The following is a 24573-nucleotide window of genomic DNA, read 5'->3' on the forward strand; positions in this document are numbered from 1 at the left end:
AGGAGACGTGAAACACGTGTCGGGACGTTGGTCCCCACGTGCAACCCTGGTCTGTCATTACATTAATATGGGCGAGTGTTCATTTTGAGGTCTCATTACTACGACTGGACTGTTTTACTAGGGTAACTAGGGTAACTTTGCACCTGTCTTTCTACCTCTTTTATGAATAGATTCATCCTATTTTATATATTTTGAACATCTATCCAGGGGCATGTGGGGTCTTTTCTATTCCCCTTTTGTACTTTACCCATCTGTTTGATTTGTTGTTTAAAATTTACTGTCTTGAAGCATCATTTCAATAAATATTTATATAGCATGATTTTGGCTTCATGGGATGGTTTGTTCACAACATTGCAAAAATTAAAGACTTTTCTTTTCTGTGCCTTCATATTCTTTGAAGTTGCAATTCTATGTCATGTGATTTGCCCTGGGTCCCTGTTTTTTTGTCCGGTATTATAGGTATGCAGCTGAAAGGTTAAATCTGCCCGGCAACAGACAGTTTGGCTAGCCTATCGGGGAGGAGCTAGTGCTCAGGGAGAGAAACGGTTTCTGTGGTAACGTCAGTTAGGGCCCAGCCTGTGACAGAAACAGACTTCGGGTCTGAAGAGCAGCAGAGCCGCATAGTATAGGTGACCTGTAACAGGAGAGGAGACCAAGAGGCATGAAAGCGAGATTCTGAGCAGAGAAAATAGCCATCTACACTACAGAGTGACTGGAGTCGAGTCTGAATCCACTGAGTAAGTGAGTGACCGCGAGACTGATGTCTAAGGGAGACGCTCAGCAGTTCGGCCCTTAATGGCTTATCACTCAAGAAGGGACGGGCCTAGAAGAAACAGTACGCGAGTTGAATAGATAGTCCTGGGTGGCAGATCCAGAAGATTCAGGAGGCGATTAGCCTGGTCAGTCATGTTGGCACAATCTCTACAGGAGAGGAACATGACGCGGAGCCTCAGAGAGGACTGTGATGTCAGGTTGAGCTGAGTGGTGGTGAATCGCTCAGGCCTATGTGGAACTGTAAGGACATATGAGAATGAACACGCTGCAGGACAAACGAGGCTCTCAGAGTTGTGACCTCTGGCGGGCTCCAGCGAACACTGGAGCAAGCGGAAAGTCACAAATCGTCGGACACCGACAGGAGCAAAGCTTATAACAGATGAAGACGCTGGAAAGAGAATATAAGACAGGGGGAGGGGACCTAGATTTAAAGCACCACTCCAGCAGAGAAATACAAAAAAAAAACACTGGAGTGGTGCTTTAAACTTATGGCAATATCACATGCAATATCAAAAATTACTGTGTGGGCCGAGCCATAGACTGCTGACTGGAACACATTTAAAGTGCTTTCAGACAATATTTTATTATTTTAGACAGTGAAAGCTACACTGACGAGCAAAAGGGTAACAATGTTTTCAACTTTTGATTTTCAGGCTCCATATATCACCAACCACTTTGACAGTGAGATTACCTTAATTTTATAGACAATCGTCTTGGCTATCTCATACATAAATTTGACTTGCAACTATGTAATATGCTAAATAGTTTTGAGACACAGCATCATCCAGTTCATCAATAGCAGTCTCTTGGTCAAGAAAATTACCAAACTGCATCATGTGAGTGTAGCTCCCCACAGGGCAGGTGTTTTAACCTACTCCTCATCAGGCCGGGGGTGCAGATCCTTCTGTGTTGTCACGGAATGGCCCGGTTCCGTTACCCCGAGGCGTACAGGATGGAGGATTGGAAGGAGGCAGGGAGGATGGAGGTAGTAGTCGGAGGATAGGAAAGTCTTTTAGGATCGTGATGCCACCTGTGGTACATGGCCAGGGATGAGGGCTGTCACTGCAGGGTCTCTCACCGGGGCAGATGTCGGGTGCAGCCGGGATGGTGTCGCTCCCCACAGGCAAAGCGGGATTACCGCGGGGAGGATGGCGGGGATGGTGATAGTCCCCGTTGGCACCGGTAAAGGAGAGGCAGAGACAGGGGATGTGGTTCCAGGTCTTTTTACTCACAAGTCATTTAGTACCAGAGTATCGGTCTCCGCAACGATGGGCTCCAGCCGATCACGGATCCGTGAAAGGTCAAGTCCGGTGTGTGTGTCAGCCTGTGAGCCCTTTTCTCCTTTGATGGGCTAAGTATCGGACCCCCGTAGCGTGAAGCACTTGAGAGTCCCGGTGTCAGTAAAGTGTCCCGTTCTGTATACTGATAGCGCGGTTCCATTGTGGGGCTGGTCCTCAACCCCGGATCCTATATGCTATTTGGCAGCAGACTCGTTGGGACAGGTCTGGTGACTGTTCTAGCCTTTCCCCGCGACCCTTGCAGAGTTGGTAGATAACGTGAAGTATATCTGCCTTTGGATTCTGGATCCCGACAGCGCCGGTCCTGTAGAAGCAGCCGCCACCTTCTTCCCAGCGACCGTGTTGAACGCCCTGTCCCACAGAGCTGCTCGCGGCACGTCCGCTCTGCTCTGTGTCTGAAGCTGTTCTCTCTCTCTGCTGTAGTTGTGTTGTGCGTTCTGAGCTGTTGCCCCCAGCTGGTTCACTACTCTCATTAGATCAACCTGCTCTTCCCACTGTGTGCTCCTGACTCCCCCACGTGGTTGCTTTTCTCTGACCTTGAGTCCCCGGTTCCAGTGGATTGGGGAGCCCTGGTGCGGTGGTGTCCTGTAAACCCACCGCTGTAGTGGCCCCCTACTGTGACCCAACCCTGGCTCGTTCCCCATTGCGGAGGGCAACCCACTGTTACTGTATGTTTATGTGAGTGGAAACCGGTATCGACCTTCCCTGGACCCGGGATAAGTACTACATCCCTAATGGAGGTGCAGTACCCTTTGGCGCCGAAAGCCGCAGGGGCACCACATGACCACCATCACAGATGGAAGAATATGAAATTAAGTCCATCCATCCAATTGGAGTCAACAAGTTGGCCCATCGCAATGTCTAACAGTTCTGGTACGACACACACGGCAGTGGAAATGGCTCGTCTGCGTCATAATAGTGAGATCACAGACGTTCATGAAAGCACTATGCAACACACGTGATTTACAAAATAGTAACAAAGTAATAAAAATTTTAAATTTAGATTTTGAGGAGCAAAACCGTAACAATGAAGTGACATGACAAGAATCTGCATAACTAATCATATGCTAAATAGTTATAAGCCAAATTTATGTATGAGATAGCCAAGATGATTATCTATAAAATGAAGGTAGTCTCAAGCTCAAAGCTGTAGTGGATTATAAGATATGGAGCCTGAAAATCAAAAGTTCAAAACATTGTTACTGTTTTGCTTGTCAGTGTATAAATTAGTAATAATAGTTTGAGGTCTATATCAGCAACCTACCGATACAGCTCTGATCTGCCTCATTAGATTGAGAGCCACTGATGGAATTGACAAACATACGAGGGGATGACTTCATGATCTGCTGAATGAAATCCAGCAACATCACTGAACTTGGTTGAGAATCAGTATTTTTTGACAGCTCCACAGCAACTAAAGAAAGAAAAGACAAAATACAATTAATGGATGAGACCAGACATCATGTGAGTTTATGCAGCACTCTCTCCTAATTATTTAGATTTTGTTTTTACCAGATTCAGGCAGCAATTCATCATTTCTGCGGGGGTTTTTTTTTAAGTAATTTATGTTTTTTGCCTTTTGGCATTCTTTGCCTCTATTGTGCCAAATTCTTCAATCTATTGTGCCAAATTCTTCAAGATGCTACAAGCGGGTAGATAAATTCTGTGTAAAAATCAAAAGGTGCTCTTTTTTTTCTTTTTTGCTCCTGGTGAAAGCAGAAATCAAGTGTAGAATTGCATATTTTTTTTCAATTTCACCGTACTTGGATTTTTTTTTGCCTGCTTTCCAGCACTATCAGGCAGAATGAATGGTGTCGTTCAAAAGAACAACTTGTCTCGCAAAAAACAAGCCCTCATATGGCTATACTGACGGAAAAATAAAAAAATTATGACTCTTGGAAGAAAGGGAGGAAAAAATGAAAACGGAAAATTGCCCAGGGGTGAAGGGGTTCATAAAGATCCCCTGACCACATGTTTGTGGGCTTCCTTGCTCATATTTGGGGTAAATATTCTCAGTAGCATTAATAGTAAAATAGTTAGTGTGATTTGGAACTCTTGGACAACATTCGGGTATTTAATTTCCATTGCCATTGTCTGGGAATGGAGTTAGTTAAAGAGAGAGAAACGAATACCAAGGCTTGGTCTGAGAAGGACATAACCTTCAACAGAGACATCTATTAGGAAACGTAGGTCACTCTATTAAAAAAAATAGTCTAAACGAGAATGAGTGTCATAAACCGAAGAGTAATATGTGGAATGTCTGTCTGAGGGATGCAGAAGCCACCAACTGTTAATCAATTGGTGTTCATGAAATCCCTCTCTGATACACTTTAAAGCAGAGGTCTCAAACACGCGGCCCGCAGGTACGTACCCCCCCTTGACGATCGCGGCTCTGAGAGCGCCGATGGAGGGGCCGCAGCCGTCACTGCTCACTGTTTTATTTCAGATGAATGTTCTACGCAGAGTCAAGCTCTCTCTGCGCTATTCCAGTGGCAGCCGCTGGCCAATCAGAGGCAAGCAGCTGATGCACATGACGCCACCTGCTTGCATCTGATTGGCCAGCGGCTGCCATTGGAATAGTGCAAAGATAGCTTGACTCTGCACAGCAGCTGCAAAACATTCGTCTGAGTTTTAGATGAAGCGCTGACAGCGGCCACGATCGCTAAGAGACGCTTGTGCCTGCCGGCCCCATGAAGCAGAAAAGAGGATGCCGAGGGAACAGAGGACATGTGAGAAGAATGGTGTGTGTGTGTGTGTGTGTGTGTGTGTGTGTGTGTGTGTGTGTGTGTGTGTGTGTGGAATGGCACAAAAGGAGACCAGGATGGGACATTGCTAGTGTGTATGTGTGTAGAATGAGACAAGGTTGGGCACATTACTACAGGATGGGGCACATTACTACAGGATAGGGACAAGGATGGGGCACATTAGTAAAAGGGGACAAGGCTGGGGCACGTTAATACAGGAGAGGGCACATTACTACAGGATGGGGACGACGATGGGGTACATTTGTAAATGGGGACAAGGATGGGCACATTACTACAGGATGGAGACCAGGATGGGGCACATTACTACAGGATGGGCCCATTACTACAGAATAGGCACATTACTACAGGATGCGGACAAGGATGGGTACACTACTGCAGAAGGTTTTTTTACCATCAAAAATTGTGAAAAAACAAAATAAATTCTACCTTATACATAAATGGAGGTATTTAGCTTATAATGGCCATTGTAATACCAGCCCAGCGCCCCTTCATGGCAACCTCCTTTGCTGGGTCCTACACTACACTGCATCTTCTCTGGGTTTTAAAAACCTACAAGATCAGCTGGTGAACAAAAAGGAGGCTAATGAAGTGGCCAGGAGCTGGGGTGCAAATCCAGCAAACAGAGCACCACTCCCTGTTATATGCATTATACAATGCATTATACAATGTTTATACATATCACCCAGATACGCACCTGTTCACATTGTAAAGATGCTACCAGTACGGTTTGAAGTCAGGTTAGTACCAGCTTGGGAAACCAGCAAGGGAACCCCTGTTTAATTCTGTTTTTTTTCTATTGTTTAATGCACATAACAGGGAGTGGTGCTCTGTTTGCTGGATTTGCACCCCAGCTCCTGGCCGCTTCATTAGCCTCCTTTTTGTTCACCAGCTGATCTTGTAGGTTTTGAAAACCCAGAGAAGATGCAGTTTAGTGTAGGACCCAGCAAAGGAGGTTGCAGTGAAGGGGCGCTGGGCCGGTATTACAATGGCCATTATAATATTCCAAATACCTCCATTTATGTATAAGGTAGAATTTATTTTGGTTTTTCACTGTGTGCGGCTGGAATTTTTTCTCATATTTATACACCATCCAGATACGCACATGTCCACATTGTAAAGGTGCTGCCAGTATGGTTTGAAGTCAGGTTAGTACCAGCGTGGGAAACCAGCAAGGGAACCCCTGTTTCATTCTGGTTTTTTTCTAATTATATATAACAAAAAAAAAGAGCACGTTTGTTAAAATAAACATGTAAAAAAATGTTTAAAAACAGGGATCCAAAGGTGTAGAGAAAAAAATATACACTGTGCGCAGAATTATTAGGCAAATGAGTATTTTGATCACATGATACTTTTTATACATGTTGTCCTACTCCAAGCTGTAGAGGCTTGAGAGCCAACTACCAATTAAGTAAATCAGGTGATGTGCATCTCTGTAATGAGGAGGGGTGTGGTGTAATGACATCAACATCCTATATAAGGTGTGCTTAATTATTAAGCAACTTCCTTTCCTTTGGCAAAATGGGTCAGAAGAGAGATTTGACGGGCTCTGAAAAGTCCAAAATTGTGAGATGTCTTGCGGAGTCAGTCTTGAAATTGCCAAACTTTTGAAGCATGATCACCGAACAATCAAGCGTTCCATGGCAAATAGCCAACAGGGTCGCAAGAAGTGTGTTGGGCAAAAAAGGCGCAAAATAACTGCCCATGAATTGAGGAAAATCAAGCGTGAAGCTGCCAAGATGCCATTTGCCACCAGTTTGGCCATATTTCAGAGCTGCAACGTTACTGGAGTATCAAAAAGCACAAGATGTGCCATACTCAGGGACAGGGCCAAGTTAAGGAAGGCTGAAAAACATAAGAGAAAACGTCAAGACTGGGCCAAGAAATATCTTAAGACTGATTTTTCAAAGCTTTTATGGACTGATGAAATGAGAGTGACTCTTGATGGGCCAGATGGATGGGCCAGAGGCTGATCAGTAAAGGGCAGAAAGCTCCACTCCGACTCATGATGGTATCATCAAAGATTAACTTGTGGTACCATTTCGGGTTGAGAATGGAATGAAGCTCAACTCCCAGACCTACTGCCAGTTTCTGGAAGATAACTTATTCAAGCAGTGGTACAGGAAGAAGTCGGTATCGTTCAAGAAATACATGATTTTCATGCAGGACAATGCTCCATCACATGCATCCAACTACTCCACAGCGTGGCTGGCCAGTAAAGGTCTAAAAGATGAAAAATAATGACATGGCCCCCTTGTTCACCTGATCTGAACCCCATAGAGAACCTGTGGTCCCTCATAAAATGTGAGATCTACAGGGAGGGAAAACAGTGTCTGGGAGGCTGTGGTGGCTGCTGCACGCAATGTTGATCGTAAACAGATCAAGCAACTGACAGAATCTATGGATGGTAGGCTGTTGAGTGTCATCATAAAGAAAAGGTAGCTATATTGGTCACTAATTTTTTGGGGTTTTCTTTTTGCATGTCAGAAATTTTTATTTCTAAATTTTGTGCAGTTATATTGGTTGGTAAAAAAATATAACTGCACAAAATTTAGAAATAAAAATTTCTGACATGTGAAAATAAACAAGTGTGATGGGAATATATTTGCTTTTATTAAGTTGCCTAATAATTCTGCAAAGGGACGATTTTTAATGTTGCATTAGACTCCACAATAGATGATTCTAAGGGGGGTTTCATCCATGTCTCAGGTAACTTTAACCCCTTCACAACCATGGACGGAAAGATCCGTCATGGTGCCCTGGGCCTTAAAGACCAAGGACGGATCTTTCCGTCATGGCGGAATAGCGTCACCGGAGCCCACGGTAACTGCGATCGGTTAACACAAACCACAGATTTGTGGAGGAGGAGACCTGTACCTGACCTCAGGAGGGGTGGTGCCTCCTCCCTGGACCTACGGAGGCTGTGATTGTCTGACGAACACCGCTCAACCAATCACAGCCACTGTAATGTTCCAGCCATTTAAAGTGACTGAAACATTGAAATCCAGCCCTGACCAGTGCAGCTGTAGCACTGGCCATTGGCTGGAGCTGGGTGACCTCACTGGATCACCCTCCCCCAGCTCCAGTAGCTCTGATTGGAGAGATCAGCCTAGTGACCGATCTCTCCAATCACAGTGGACCTGTTGCCGGTGACCGCCCCCATCAGATTCACTTGTCGGTCCCTGCAGCACGCCAGCACAGTGAGTGTATACAGTGCAATGGCAGGGCGACAAGCTCCGGTCCCATGCTGTTATGTGACCGGAGCATGGGACCCGGAAGTTGCCGCGCTGCCATTGCACTGTATGAAACTGGCGAAAAGCCTCCCGATCCGCCGCCGCCACCCTCCATCTGCCACAGTGCTACCGCTCCCCCCGATCTGCTGCCCGGCCCCTCCCCCTCGTGATCGGCTGCCCCGCCCCCTCTCCTCCGTTATGTGCTGCCCCGCCCCTCCCCCTCGTGATCGGCTGCCCGCCCCCTATCCTCTGTTATGTGCTGCCCGCACCCTCTCCTCCGTTATGTGCTGCCCGCACCCTCTCCTCCGTTATGTGCTGCCCGCACCCTCTCCTCCGTTATGTGCTGCCCGCTCCCTCTCCTCCGTTATGTGCTGCCCGCTCCCTCTCCTCCGTTATGTGCTGCCCGCTCCCTCTCCTCCGTTATGTGCTGCCCGCTCCCTCTCCTCCGTTATGTGCTGCCCGCTCCCTCTCCTCCGTTATGTGCTGCCCGCTCCCTCTCCTCCGTTATGTGCTGCCCGCTCCCTCTCCTCCGTTATGTGCTGCCCGCTCCCTCTCCTCCGTTATGTGCTGCGCGCTCCCTCTCCTCCGTTATGTGCTGCGCGCTCCCTCTCCTCCGTTATGTGCTGGGAGCTTCCTCTCCTCCGTTATGTGCTGCGCGCTCCCTCTCCTCCGTTATGTGCTGGGCGCTCCCTCTCCTCCGTTATGTGCTGCGCGCCCCCTCCCCTCCGTTATGTGCTACGCGCCCCCTCCCCTCCGTTATGTGCTGCGCGCCCCCTCCCCTACGTTATGTGCTGCGCGCCCCCTCTCCTACGTTATGTGCTGCTCGCCCCCTCTCCTACGTTATGTGCTGCTCGCCCCCTCCCCTCCGTGATGTGCTGCCCGCTCCCCCCACCTCTCACCCCCGTGATCGGCTACCCGCCCCCTCCTGTCACCCCCGTGATGTGCGCTCCCTCCCCTGTCACCCCCGTGATGTGCGCTCCCTCCCCTGTCACCCCCGTGATGTGCGCTCCCTCCCCTGTCACCCCCGTGATGTGCGCTCCCTCCCCTGTCACCCCCGTGATGTGCGCTCCCTCCCCTGTCACCCCCGTGATGTGCGCTCCCTCCCCTGTCACCCCCGTGATGTGCGCTCCCTCCCCTGTCACCCCCGTGATGTGCGCTCCCTCCCCTGTCACCCCCGTGATGTGCGCTCCCTCCCCTGTCACCCCCGTGATGTGCGCTCCCTCCCTCCCCTGTCACCCCCGTGATGTGCGCTCCCTCCCCTGTCACCCCCGTGATGTGCGCTCCCTCCCCTGTCACCCCCGTGATGTGCGCTCCCTCCCCTGTCACCCCCGTGATGTGCGCTCCCTCCCCTGTCACCCCCGTGATGTGCGCTCCCTCCCCTGTCACCCCCGTGATGTGCGCTCCCTCCCCTGTCACCCCCGTGATGTGCGCTCCCTCCCCTGTCACCCCCGTGATGTGCGCTCCCTCACCTGTAACCCCCGTGATGTGCGCTCCCTCACCTGTAACCCTCGTGATCTGCGCTCCCTCCCCTGTAACCCTCGTGATCTGCGCTCCCTCACCTGTCGCCCCCGTGATCTGCGCTCCCTCACCTGTCGCCCCCGTGATGTGCGCTCCCTCCCCTGTCACCCCCGTGATGTGCGCTCCCCCCCCTGTCACCCCCGTGATGTGCGCTCCCTCCCCTGTCACCCCCGTGATGTGCGCTCCCTCACCTGTAACCCCCGTGATGTGCGCTCCCTCACCTGTAACCCTCGTGAACTGCGCTCCCTCACCTGTCGCCCCCGTGATCTGCGCTCCCTCACCTGTCGCCCCCGTGATCTGCGCTCCCTCACCTGTCGCCCCCGTGATCTGCGCTCCCTCACCTGTCGCCCCCGTGATCTGCGCTCCCTCACCTGTCGCCCCCGTGATCTGCGCTCCCTCACCTGTCGCCCCCGTGATCTGCGCTCCCTCACCTGTCGCCCCCGTGATCTGCGCTCCCTCACCTGTCGCCCCCGTGATCTGCGCTCCCTCACCTGTCGCCCCCGTGATCTGCGCTCCCTCACCTGTCGCCCCCGTGATCTGCGCTCCCTCACCTGTCGCCCCCGTGATCTGCGCTCCCTCACCTGTCGCCCCCGTGATCCGTGCTCCCTCACCTGTCACCCCCGTGATCTGTGCTCCCTCACCTGTCACCCCCGTGATCTGTGCTCCCTCACCTGTCACCCCCGTGATCTGCTGTCCGCTCTCCCTCACCTCTCACCCCCGTGATGTGTGCTCTGCTCACCTGTCTCCTCCGTGATCTGCGCTGCGCTCCCTCTCCCACCTCTCACCCTCCCCGATCTGCTGCCTCCATCTCCTGTGATCCTGCTGCCTAGATCCATCCTGTAGGGTAACTATCCCCAATCCCACCTCCCACTCCCCTTCCCCCCATCCTCTGCCGCTCCTGCATCCACTGCGCCCTCTCCCATCCGCCCCCACCCTATCCCAGCCGCCGCCGTCTCACATTCACAGATGCTCCCTTTATATGCCGCTGCCCCCCCCCCCCTCCATCTGCCGCTGTTCTGATCCATCCTGTAAGCATTGTTCGTGGCTCTTTTCTAACTATCCCCAATCGCATCTCCCACTCCCTCTCCCTCCCCTCCTCCCCCACCTGCTTGCCGCCAAGTGCTGATCAGTTACGCGATTGGCTGATCAGGTACATAATTGTTGCTCTAGTTTTTGCTTTTTTTTGTGCACCACAAATAAAAAAAAAAAAAACTTGAACAATTAGGTACCTGATCAGCAATCGTCCTGCAGTCGTACTCGACATTGGACAGGACTTCTTTTTTCCATCCCACCTAGTCCCCCCCCCTTTTTTGCAGAACATTCGTGCGTGCCCCCTGCTTTTTTTTTCTATGCCATGGGGGTCTAGTTTCCAAAATGGGATCACATGTGGGGGAGCTCCACTGTTTCGGCACCTCAGGGGGTCTCCAAACACAACATGAAATACGCTAATTATCCCAGTCAATTTTGCGTTTGAAACGTCAAATGACACTCCTTGCATTCTGAGCCCTGCTGTGCGCCCAAACATTTGATTTCCACCACATATGAGGTGTCGGTGTACTCAGGAGAAATTGCACAATACATTTTATGGTGCAATTTTTCCTGATACCCTTGTGAAAAAAAAAAAAGCTACCTGGGTGAAGTAACAATTTTTTTGGTAAAAAAAAAAAAAAAAATTTATTTTCACGGCTCAACTCTATTAACTTTTGTGAAGCCCCCAGAGGATCAAAGTGTTCTATAAACATCTAGATAAATTCCATGAGGGGTCTAGTTTCCAAAATGGGGTCACATGTGGGGGAGCTCCACTGTTTCGGCACCTCAGGGACTCTCCAAACGCAACATGGTGCGGCTAACGATTCCAGCTAATTTTCTGTTCAAAAAGTCAAATGACGCTCCTTCCCTTCCGAGTCCTGCCGTGCGCCCAAACAGTGGTTTTTCGCCACATATGAGGTATCTGCGTGCTCAGAAGAAATTGCCCAACAAATGTTGGGGGTTCATTTAATCCTGCTACCGTTGTGAATATGCAATATTTGAGGCTAAATTAACATTTTTGTTGCAAAAAGTAAAATGTTCATTTTTTCCTTCCACATTGCTTTAGTTACTGTGAAGCACCTGAAGGGTTAATAACCCTCTTGAATGTGGTTTTGAGTAGCCTGAGGGGTGCCGTTTTTGGAATGGTGTCACTTTTGGGTGTTTTGTGTCATGTAGACCTTTCAAAATCGCTTCAAATATGATGTAGTCCCTAAAAAAAGTGGCTTTGTAAATTTTGTTGTAAAAATGAGAAAATTGCTCAAACTTTGAACCCCTATAACTTCCTTAATTTTTTTTTTCCCCAAAATTGTTCTGATGTAAAGTAGACATGTGGGAAATATTATTTATTAATTATTTTGTGTCATATGTCTCGTTGGTTTTAGACCATAAAAATTGAAAGTTTAAAAATTACAAAATTTTCAAAATTTTCGCAAAATTTCCGTTTTTTTCACAAAGAAACGCAAAAAATATCGGCCTAAATTTACCACTAACAAGAAGCCCAATATGTCACGAAAAAACAATCTCAGAATCACCGGAATCCGTTGAAGCGTTCCAGAGTTATAACCTCATAAAGTGACAATGGTCAGAATTGCAAAAAATGTCCTGGTCTTTAGGGTCAAAATAGGCTTGGGGCTGAAGGGGTTAAGGCAGGGATCTTAAACTCGGCTGGTTGTCTGGGCCACACAGAAAAAAAATTGGTACCATACACCGTGTGCAGAATTATTATATGTTGTATTTTAGAGGATTTATTTTATTATTGATCAACAACTATGTTCTCAATCAACCCAAAAGACTCATATATATCAAAGCTTAATATTTTTGGCAGGTGGAGTGGGTTTTTTTTTTAGATTTGGCTATCTTAGGAGGATATCTGCTTGTGCAGGTAACTATTACTGTGCAGAATTATTAGGCAACTTAATAAAAACCAAATATATTCCCATCTCACTTGTTTATTTTCACCAGGTAAACCAATATAACTGCACAAAATTTAGAAATAAACATTTCTGACATGCAAAAACCAAAAAAAATTAGTGACCAATATAGCCACCTTTATTTATGATGACACTCAACAGCCTACCATCCATAGATTCTGTCAGTTGCTTGATCTGTTTACGATCAACATTGCGTGCGCAGCCACCACAGCCTCCCAGACACTGTTCCGAGAGATGTACTGTTTTCCCTCCCTGTAGATCTCACATTTTATGAGGGACCACAGTTCTCTATGAGCTTCAGATCAGGTGAACAAGGGGGCCATGTCATTATTTTTTCATCTTTTAGACCTTTACTGGCCAGCCACGCTGTAGAGTAGTTGGATGCATGTGATGGAGCATTGTCCTGCATAAAAAATCATGTTTTTCTTAAACGATTCCGACTTCTTCCTGTACCATTGCTTGAAGAAGTTGTGTCCCAGAAACTGGCAGTAGGTCTGGGAGTTGAGCTTTACTCCATCCTCAACCCGAAAAGGTCCCACAAGTTAATCTTTGATGATACCAGCCCATAACAGTACCCCACCTCCACCTTGCTGGCATCTGAGTTGGAGTGGAGATCTCTGTCATTTACTGATCCAGCCTCTGGCCCATCCATCTGGCCCATCAAGAGTCACGCTCATTTCATCAATCCATAAAACCTTTGAAAAATCAGTCTTAAGACATTTCTTGGCCCAGTCTTGACGTTTTATCTTATGTTTCTTGTTCAAAGGTGGTGGTTTTTCAGCCTTCCTTACCTTGGCCATGTCCCTGAGTATGGCACACCTTGTGCTTTTTGATACTCCAGTAACGTTGCAGCTCTGAAATATGGCCAGACTGGTGGCAAATGGCATCTTGGCAGCTTCACGCTTGATTTTTCTCAATTCATGGGCAGTTATTTTGTGCCTTTTTTGCCAACACGCTTCTTGCAACCCTGTTGGTTATTTGCCATGAAACGCTTCATTATTCGGTGATCACGCTTCAAAAGTTTGGCAATTTCAAGACTGCTGCATCCCTCTGCAAGACATCTCACAATTTTGGACTTTTCAGAGCCCGTCAAATCTCTCTTCTGACCCATTTTGCCAAAGGAAAGGAAGTTGCCTAATAAGTATGCCCCCCTTATATAGGGTGTTGATGCTATTACACCACACCCCTCCTCATTACAGAGATGCACATCACCTGATTTACTTAATTGGTAGTTGGCTCTCAAGCCTATACAGCTTGGAGTAGGACAACATGTATAAAAAGTATCATGTGATCAAAATACTCATTTGCCTAATAATTCTGCACAAAGTGTAAAGAATCTGCCTCTATTCTCCTAATCATCAAGGTCCAGTAATTGTGCACGGGATTTCTCTGAGTCTTTCTCTAAGGGTACAGTCCCACTTGCATATAACTTCGGATGCGAGAGCATCGGAAGTGATCTGCTAATGACCATCTGCTGTGAGTGTCAGCCGAGGGTCATGCGACTGTGATGCGATCATGTGATTATATCACAGCTGTGAAAAAGAGGGAGAACTCTCCGTTCCGCTGCCTGTCTCGCCGTACATCACACTGCACTCGGATTACATGTGAGTGCAGTGCGATGTTTCACATATTCCCATAGACTTGTATGGAGGGTGCATGAGCCGAGACTCGCTGCCAAACGCAGCATGCTGCGATTCAGCTATGGCATGAGAAATCAATTGCAGATGGACTCTGCCCCATAGTTGTGCATTGGTGCGAGCGCAGTCTGATGTTTTATTGGATTGCACTTGTCCGTGCAAAACTCAAGTGGAACCGTACCCTAAAGTAGAGACTGTTTGCATGGGACTCAGGGGCCACTTCAGATGCAGAGAGTCTGTTCCCTGTGTATGACATTATATGCCTAAATATGGGATAGCTCAATTCTGGACACAATAGAGTCCAGATCCTTTTTAGGTGGGGAGAGCCTTGATTAAAGGTCCAGTCACACTAAGCAACTTACCAGCGATCCCAACAACGATAGGGATCGCTGGTAAGTTGCTAGGAGGTTGCTGGTGAGATGTCACACTGCGACGCTCCAGCGATCCCACCAGCAACCTGACCTGGCAGGGATCGCTGGAGCGTCGCTACACAAGTTGCTGGTGAGCTCACCAGCAACCAGTGACAAGCCCCCAGCGCCGCGTGGAAGATGCTGCGCTTGGTAACTAAGGTAAATATCGGGTAACCAACCCGATATTTACCTTGGTTACCACGGCACGCAGCTACACGTGCAGAGAGCAGCGCACACTGAGCGCTGGCTCCCTGCTCTCCTAGTTACAGCACACATCGGGTTAATTACCCGATGTGTGCTGCAGCTAAATGTGCACAGAGCAGGGAGCAGCGCACAATGCTTAGCGCTGGCTCCTTGCTCTCCTAGTTACAGCACACATCGGGTTAATTAACCCGATGTGTGCTGCAGCTACATGTGCACAGAGCAGGAGCCGGCATCACAGGCAGTGAGAGCGGCGGAGGCTGGTATCAAAGGTAAATATCGGGTAACCAAGGACAGGGCTTCTTGGTTACCCGATGTTTACATTGGTTACCAGCCTCCGCAGAAGCCGGCTCCTGCTGCCTGCACATTTAGTTGTTGCTGTCTCGCTGTCACACACAGCGATCTGTGCTTCACAGTGGGACAGCAACAACTAAAAAATGGCCCAGGACATTCAGCAACAACCAACGACCTCACAGCAGCGGCCAGGTTGTTGCTGGATGTCACACACAACAACATCGCTAGCAACGTCACAAAAGTTGTTCGTTAGCAGCGACGTTGCTAGCGATGTTGCTTAGTGTGACGGGGCCTTAACTCCGTTAATACATGCAACTCTTACTGATAACTTTGGACCTGTTCTAGAGGATAGAAAGTGATGTTTCTGTGTAGCTGGCAAGGAGACTGAAGTGGCAGAACATGAATCCGTTCTCTTTTCTGGTATTACCAGACTTCAGACCCCGCAGAAGAGATGAATAGAGCAGTTGGCCATAGAAATGTGACCTCACTCCTCCATGGCCACACCATACCACCTTCACTGACATTTCTAATGTAACCATTCCTGTGGTCAAACCAGGAGGCACAAACGGCTAAGGGCATTTAGTTTCAATAGTCAATATTATACAGAAAAAGAAGCACATCTGAATAAAACATCACTTACCAACATCTACGTCTGTAAGGATCCGGTCTATGAACTGGCACAAAATCTGTCTTGGTTTCTGAACTACTGTCTCATAAGAGTCTGAGCTGGCGCTGAAACAAGACACATAGCAGGTCATGTACTGTAAAATGTACACAGCAGCAAAAGGAAAAATACAAACTTGTATGGATTAGTGACAAAACAGTCTAAATGTCCTCTCTAGGAAAAATCACAAAGTATAGAAAGAAAAAAAAGAATCTATTTAGAAAAAGTGATAAAAGAATTACCGTATTCCTATCATATCACCACGAATGGCCTACATAGAAGGGTTTTTTTGTCCAAACATGTACACCAGGGTTGGCCTTGGCCATGTATCTAATCACTATGAAGAATGCACGTGTGTCAGATTACAACTTGGAAATTGTGATGCTGGATGTTGTGAAAGCAGTAAATAAATGTTATACACTTCCCTGAGTAGCCAGATAAGGTATATAAGAGAAAATATTATGCGTCACAATTTAAAAAAAGGCGGTGGAACGCAGAGCAGCTGTGGAGAAGGTGATCTGAAGGATGCTCGACCGCCTGTGCCCTGCGATATGCAAGCACATTCGTAGGCAGTCAATACCAAAACTATGGGCCAAGGCGAATGACTAAGAAAATCACTAACGAGGATATAATGTCAGATTAGTAGGAGTGCCTAACAGAACAGAAAGTCGTGATAGATTCCAAGGAGTACCGCCTGTACTAAATCCATGATCATCAGGGTCTACGTGCCTGCAGGCCGCATGTGGCCCACGTATTTAAGACCCCTGATCTAAACCATTAATTGTAGCTCTTGCATTATATTTAGGGTCGTTGTCCTGCTGGAAGGTGTACCTATTAGAGATGAGCTGAACCATGGAAATTTGGTTTGGCGGGTTCAGCCGGACTGTTGAAAAAGTTTGGTTTGGGACCCGTACGTGACTTGAACCCCAATGGAAGTCACTAATTGGGCAGTTCGGGTCTCCACCTTTAGATCAGCTGTTGCACTATCGACGTGACATCCATGCCATAGCCAATGCCAGACACTGGTAGCAGCGCCACACACTAGCCAGTGGATCCAGGAAAGATGATGACAGTAGGTTTACTGCTTTATAACAGACTGCAGTCTGTGCAGAACATTGTCTGAAAGGGGAAAACCACTTTAAAGGTTTGTCCAGTCTAAATGATGTCTGCAGTCACTCTATGGCCTAAGCTACACGGTGAGAAAATCGGTGTGAGTGGAGTGCGATAAAACATCTCTTTCCACTCGGACCAATATTAGCCGGTGTGTCAGCACCCATGAGCGATTATTTTCTCAGCCCTACTCGGACCGAGAAAATAATCGCAGCATGCTGTGTCAAGTGTATGGGGCGAGAGAAAAATCACACTGCAGTCGCGGTACACAGGTGTACCGCGCGTGCAGGGCGAGAATAGCAATAGCCGGCTACGGAGGAGAGAGGGAGAGAAATCCCTCCCTCCCCTCCTCCATGCCGGCCCGTCCCCCGCAGCTGAGGTCCGCTCGCACAGTCGGACCTCAGTCACATGGATACTAGCATGACACTCGGCTTCTGCTGTGCTGCCAGCACGAGCCGAGTGTCACGCGAGCATTGCAGTAGTGCCCCGGGTGGCCCCGGCCTAAGTGTCACTCTACGTGACTTCAGACTTATGAATCCTCGCAGTGGTTTCTGAGCTGGGAACGGCATTCATGTGCAGGCAATTGTGCAATATGCATGTTCCCAGCCAGAACCTGAGTAGTGGGTGCAGTCTCACTCCATAGAAGTGTATTGAGCGAGGGTGCACCCACTACACGGCCTCTTGACTAATCAGACACGCCCATTCTATACATTTGTATTGAGTGAGGCTGCACCCACCAGTCGGGTTGTGGCCAGGAGTATGTATCCTGCCGTTCCCGGCTCAGAAACTGGGGAATCGTCGCAGTGCAGAGTGTACAATATGAGGATCCATACGTCTGCAGCCACACAGAGTGACACATGGAGGGACTGCAGACTTATTTTAGATCACACAACCTCTTTAAGAAGCAGCCGTTGTTTTTCTTACTTTTTAATTGCAATGCTCCAGTCAGACGTCTGTGTTTCCTGGATAGGACACACACCAGTTCTAGTATATGGGTCTGTTCATATGTCTGATTTTTTAGGCTGATTGTGTGTTCCCAAAATGTCACTGACACATGTCCGTTTTGACTTGGCATCACAGATGAAAATCTCCCATACAAATCTATGGGTTCATGAAGATCACGGAGACCACACGGATGGAATCAGTGTACAATCTGTGTGATGTCCATGATTGACGCTGTAATGAATCGGAGAAGATTTGTCATTTTATTTATGTTTTCACTGGTGGTAGAAACTGACACTGAAATCCACTGATGACACTTGGACTATTTTTTGTATAAGTTAAATATCACGGACGTCTGAATGAGGCCTAAAGGAGCTGTCTCCTTTCATAAAAGTTTTTTCCTATAAGTTCTGTTAGTGGTAAAAAAAAAAAATCCAAAAACCTGTGCTTTACTCCCCCTCCCTGGGTCTGGCGCTGCATTTCTTCCTCTAGTCCCAATATCTGTTACTGTCTGCAACGAATATGTCAACTCGACAGCGCTGCAGACAAATGAGTCCAGCAGCTCTTGCCCATGAAGACAGCACAAAGCGCTCTGAGCTCAGTGACTGCAGAGCTGTGGACGTGACAACACTGCAGACAATGACACACACCGGCTCCACCGCTGCTCCTGTCTCTGGCTGATTCCTTCTACAGTGACAGAGCCACTGAGGTCAGCGATTGGCTGCAGCGGTGATATGTCACAACACCCAGACCCCAGCAGTGGCAGACTGCAGGCGCTGGACTGGGGAGGAGGATACGGTCTGGTTTTATTTTCTTCCATTAGTGCTTTAGGCTAGAGGTTCACATTTCCGTTGTTTTGCATCAGTCACATGCGTTGCTTGATGCTTGTGACTGATGCGTTGTACAACGGATGACAAGAATTGGAATTTATTGTCATGATAAAGCGGATTCCATTGTAAAACGGGAGAGAGAGAACGATCAGCTGATCTCCCGGCCGCCGGCTTTTGAGAGCGATCAGCTGATCTCCCGGCCGCCGGCTTTTGAGAGCAATCAGCTGATCTCCCGGCCGCCGGCTTTTGAGAGCAATCAGCTGATCTCCCGGCCGCCGGCTTTTGAGAGCAATCAGCTGATCTCCCGGCCGCCGGCTTTTGAGAACAATCAGCTGATCTCCCGGCCGCCGGCGTTTGAGAGCGATCAGCTGATCTCCCGGCCGCCGGCTTTTGAGAGCGATCAGCTGATCTCCCGGCCGCCGGCGTTTGAGAGCGATCAGCTGATCTCCCGGCCGCCGGCGTTTGAGAGCGATCAGCTGATCTCCCGGCCGCCGGCTTTTGAGAGCGATCAGCTGATCTCCCGGCCGCCGGCTTTTGAGAGCGATCAGCTGATCTCCCGGCCGCCGGCTTTTGAGAGCGATCAGCTGATCTCCCGGCCGCCGGCTTTTGAGAGCGATCAGCTGATCTCCCGGCCGCCGGCTTTTGAGAGCGATCAGCTGATCTCCCGGCCGCCGGCTTTTGAGAGCGATCAGCTGATCTCCCGGCCGCCGGCTTTTGAGAGCGATCAGCTGATCTCCCGGCCGCCGGCTTTTGAGAGCGATCAGCTGATCTCCCGGCCGCCGGCTTTTGAGAGCGATCAGCTGATCTCCCGGCCGCCGGCTTTTGAGAGCGATCAGCTGATCTCCCGGCCGCCGGCTTTTGAGAGCGATCAGCTGATCTCCCGGCCGCCGGCTTTTGAGAGCGATCAGCTGATCTCCCGGCCGCCGGCTTTTGAGAGCGATCAGCTGATCTCCCGGCCGCCGGCTTTTGAGAGCGATCAGCTGATCTCCCGGCCGCCGGCTTTTGAGAGCGATCAGCTGATCTCCCGGCCGCCGGCTTTTGAGAGCGATCAGCTGATCTCCCGGCCGCCGGCTTTTGAGAGCGATCAGCTGATCTCCCGGCCGCCGGCTTTTGAGAGCGATCAGCTGATCGTTCAGCCGCCGAGAAACATTCATTTGAATAATTAAACACAAGATTTGAGCATACGCAGTGAAAACATAGGGATTTCGCAGCTCAAAAAAATGTTACATGGTGTGTTCCTGCCGCCCGATGGTCAGTCGTTTCACGCAGGGGCATCAGTCGCAATCCGCCACTCATACAAGTCTATGGGAAACAACGGAATCCGCCAAACGGATTACGTTGTTTATCAGAGCGGCGGATTGTGACTGATGCAAAACAACGGAAATGTCAACATAGCCTTACTGGACTGGCATTTCCCCTCCGGAGCTCTGCACACGGCCTATACATCGGGGGCTGATTCTTTGGGGGGGCTTTCGTTAGTTTTGGGGTCGGCATTAAATATATCATTACTCCTCCCAAAAAAACTACAGCCAATGTTACAAATGAAACCGAATCCCCTCTTGTATCCCTGTGCCGAGGCTGTGGCAGCCATGTGTTGTACCACCGCATCAATGCCAGCAACGGCCATCAGGACGGCGCCTCACGACTGAGTGCACTGATTAGCCACACAGGGTCACATGATTTCTGCCAGTAACCAAGGACCAGGAGCCACACTGGAGATTCCGCAGAGAGCTGCTCTGGGGAGGAGCGCATGTCTGGATGTGACACCTATTTTCACGCTCTTTACAAGTGTCAGGGGCCACAGAGCTAAAGCCCGGTGTTTAGGGATCTCCAGACCAGATACACAAGGCTGTCACGTCTCACAGTACAGTATGCGGAGAGTTACCTATGGCAGCCAATCAGCTTGCACCTCTCAATCTTCAGAAATGAGTTAAATATGAAAGCAGCAACCTGATTGGTGGGAGACATTCACCATGTCTTAGGTAACTGCTGGCGCTTTCCCCGCACACCCCGGGAATGCACACGTAATGGCCTCTATCCGCCCCGTTACCTGGCCAGCTCTCGTAGGGCCGGGATCATAGAAGCCATCTCCAGCCCGGGATCCGCTGCCATGATGAGCAACCCGCTGTCATCCGCTGCCTCAGTTCCCGGGTAAACAATCCGAAACAACCTGAGTGACGGGGATCTCGCTCAGTACGGAGGCCGCGCGGGGACTAAACTTCTCAAATCTCGCGAGAAGTTCTTCCCATCGCTGTGGTCGGTGCTCTGGCAGGCGGCTCATGTCTGTGCAGCAGGGCGTAGTGGTGCCCGGGAGCTGCAGACGTCTCACCCCGGGGAAGGCCGGATACATCGCCTCCCAGACATACCCTGCAGGGGTTTAGGAAAGCTGAGTCTCTAATGGTGGCCATGTTTATTGTACTCAGATTTCCTGGGAGCAGATTCTGTTTAGTTCTATTCACATCGTGTTTGAACCAATGTTTCAGGCTCCTTAGGGGCTATGGACACAATCCCCGGGCACAGGCAGCACTTTGTAAACCGTCAGCATTTTTCAACTTGATCTCATCCATATGCTGCTATTTTGTTTTGCTTTTTGCACTGAATCCGGGGAGAATTGGGTTTTCATTGCGTTTATTAAACCTGCAGCAGGTCAATTCTTTGTGCAGAGTCAGTGTGGATTTCACCTTTTTCTTTGGAAAGGGGCAAATTCGCAGCAAAAAGTGTAAATAATCCACCTGCAACGCTCAAGTGTAATGTGGAGAATTTCCTGCTGACCTCCACACAGCGGATCGCCCCCCCAGTTATCCCCACAGCGGATCGCCCCCCCAGTTATCCCCACAGCGGATCGCCCCCCCAGTTATCCCCACAGCGGATCGCCCCCCCAGTTATCCCCACAGCGGATCGCCCCCCCAGTTATCCCCACAGCGGATCGCCCCCCCAGTTATCCCCACAGCGGATCGCCCCCCCAGTTATCCCCAGAGCGGATCGCCCCCCAGTTATCCCCAGAGCGGAGCGCCCACAGTCATCCCCAGAGCGGAGCGCACACAATTATCCCCTCAGGAGAGCGCCCACAGTCATCCCCAGAGCGGAGCGCACACAATTGTCCGCTCAGTAGAGCGCCCACAGTCATCCCCAGAGCGGAGCGCCCACAGTCATCCCCAGAGCGGAGCGCCCACAGTCATCCCCAGAGCGGAGCGCCCACAGTCATCCCCAGAGCGGAGCGCCCACAGTCATCCCCAGAGCGGAGCGCCCACAGTCATCCCCAGAGCGGAGCGCCCACAGTCATCCCCAGAGCGGAGCGCCCACAGTCATCCCCAGAGCGGAGCGCCCACAGTCATCCCCAGAGCGGAGCGCCCACAGTCATCCCCAGAGCGGAGCGCCCACAGTCATCCCCAGAGCGGAGCGCCCACAGTCATCCCCAGAGCGGAGCGCCCACAGTCATCCCCAGAGCGGAGCGCCCACAGTCATCCCCAGAGCGGAGCGCCCACAGTCATCCCCAGAGCGGAGCGCCCACAGTCATCCCCCAGAGCGGAGCGCCCACAGTCATCCCCCAGAGCGGAGCGCCCACAGTCATCCCCCAGAGCGGAGCGCCCACAGTCATCCCCAGAGCGGAGCGCCCACAGTCATCCCCAGAGCGGAGCGCCCACAGTCATCCCCAGAGCGGAGCGCCCACAGTCATCCCCAGAGCGGAGCGCCCACAGTCATCCCCAGAGCGGAGCGCCCACAGTCATCCCCAGAGCGGAGCGCCCACAGTCATCCCCAGAGCGGAGCGCCCACAGTCATCCCCAGAGCGCAGCGCCCACAGTCATCCCCAGAGCGCAGCGCCCACAGTCATCCCCAGAGCGGAGCGCCCACAGTCATCCCCAGAGCGCAGCGCCCACAGTCATCCCCAGAGCGGAGCGCCCACAGTCATCCTCAGAGCGGAGCGCCCACAGTCATCCTCAGAGCGGAGCGCCCACAGTCATCCCCAGAGCGGAGCGCCCACAGTCATCCCCAGAGCGGAGCGCCCACAGTCATCCCCAGAGCGGAGCGCCCACAGTCATCCCCAGAGCGGAGCGCCCACAGTCATCCCCAGAGCGGAGCGCCCACAGTCATCCCCAGAGCGGAGCGCCCACAGTCATCCCCAGAGCGGAGCGCCCACAGTCATCCCCAGAGCGGAGCGCCCACAGTCATCCTCAGAGCGGAGCGCCCACAGTCATCCCCAGAGCGGAGCGCCCACAGTCATCCCCAGAGCGGAGCGCCCACAGTCATCCCCAGAGCGGAGCGCCCACAGTCATCCCCAGAGCGGAGCGCCCACAGTCATCCCCAGAGCGGAGCGCCCACAGTCATCCCCAGAGCGGAGCGCCCACAGTCATCCCCAGAGCGGAGCGCCCACAGTCATCCCCAGAGCGGAGCGCCCACAGTCATCCCCAGAGCGGAGCGCCCACAGTCATCCCCAGAGCGGAGCGCCCACAGTCATCCCCAGAGCGGAGCGCCCACAGTCATCCCCAGAGCGGAGCGCCCACAGTCATCCCCAGAGCGGAGCGCCCACAGTCATCCCCAGAGCGGAGCGCCCACAGTCATCCCCAGAGCGCAGCGCCCACAGTCATCCCCAGAGCGCAGCGCCCACAGTCATCCCCAGAGCGCAGCGCCCACAGTCATCCCCAGAGCGCAGCGCCCACAGTCATCCCCAGAGCGCAGCGCCCACAGTCATCCCCAGAGCGGAGCGCCCACAGTCATCCCCAGAGCGGAGCGCCCACAGTCATCCCCAGAGCGGCGCGCCCACAGTCATCCCCAGAGCGGCGCGCCCACAGTCATCCCCAGAGCGCAGCGCCCACAGTCATCCCCAGAGCGCAGCGCCCACAGTCATCCCCAGAGCGCAGCGCCCACAGTCATCCCCAGAGCGCAGCGCCCACAGTCATCCCCAGAGTGCAAAGTTTCCGATTCATGTAGTGGATACATTGCAGATTATTTTTTAGGAAAGGGTTCCCTGAAAAATCCCCATAGGAAAATTGGCCACAGGAGCTTTTTGAGGGCAGGCGTCATGACAGTATTCTATTGGTTCTTGAACTACGTTGTCATCTTTTGTTTTGAGAATTGCTTGGCTCTTTGAAGAGCGATGCAGTCGGCATCTCCAAGTCACCACTGCAATGGTAGTGCAAAATGCCAGATATTAAAACCCCAAGTAAATCATGACTTTGTTGTTCCTCTGGCTTCTGGAAAACTCCATTGTTTGCACTCAAGAAGGAATAGAATACTTTAGATAAACTCAAAATACACTTTAATTGAAAAGAAATTTAATAAATGTGGGGGAAAGAAAACACATGTAATGATTGTGGTCGCAGGGATCAAGGCCACGACCAGGCATGGGGGTATAGGGGCCCGCTAACTTCGGTGCCTGCTTCTGCTGGATCTGCGTCCTCACTGAAGTCGAAGATCTAGATGACATGCATCGTGTTGCAGAGACCCGTGGTTTCTCTTGGATGGATTGCAGAAGGACCTGGCTTGCTACAAATTAACACTGGCTAATGCACAGGCAGGTCGCCTTAAGATAAAAAAGAGGACGTATGAGGCGCTATATAACACGGTTGCAACTTCTGTACAGGACCATCACCAGGTGACAAACTAAAGTACTTAAGGAGTTAAGTTAAGAGCTAATTTGCAGTAAAATGGCTAATTTGCAGGTATGCAATGATTGTTTACTAAACTGGAGTTGTTATTGTTGTTATTAGACCTCTTTAATAAACTGTACCTTTTCAGGACTATCACCAGGTGGCTATTTGCAAGTGTGATGGTGTGAGATTAGCTGCTCACAAATGTACCCCTTCTAATTCCAGTAGACTGGCATTATGGCTAAAGAACTGGAGCATGGATTTTCAATCCAAGATAAAGCGATGCTCAGTACCATGCCAGGCAGGCTATCTCTTTGGATCAGCTCTAGACATTTTAGAGAAGGCAGCAGAT

General features: G+C 50.4%; 1 protein-coding gene across 1 annotated transcript in view; it reads right to left on the reverse strand.

Annotated features, from left to right (window-relative positions):
- ATR (ATR checkpoint kinase) overlaps window positions 1-20813 on the reverse strand; it is a 264456-nt gene extending 243643 nt beyond the window's left edge. Inside the window, exons 1-3 of the mRNA XM_075340780.1 lie at window positions 20684-20813; window positions 15728-15819; window positions 3337-3486 (exon numbers count right to left, since the gene is read on the reverse strand). Of these exons, the coding sequence (XP_075196895.1) occupies window positions 3337-3486; window positions 15728-15819; window positions 20684-20745 (304 nt within the window). The 5' untranslated portion in view covers window positions 20746-20813. The remainder of the gene's footprint in view (window positions 1-3336; window positions 3487-15727; window positions 15820-20683) is intronic.
- Between the last annotated feature and the right edge of the window lie 3760 nt (window positions 20814-24573).

This window comes from Anomaloglossus baeobatrachus, chromosome 3 (genome assembly GCF_048569485.1).
Source record: "Anomaloglossus baeobatrachus isolate aAnoBae1 chromosome 3, aAnoBae1.hap1, whole genome shotgun sequence".
Lineage (NCBI taxonomy): Eukaryota > Metazoa > Chordata > Amphibia > Anura > Aromobatidae > Anomaloglossus > Anomaloglossus baeobatrachus.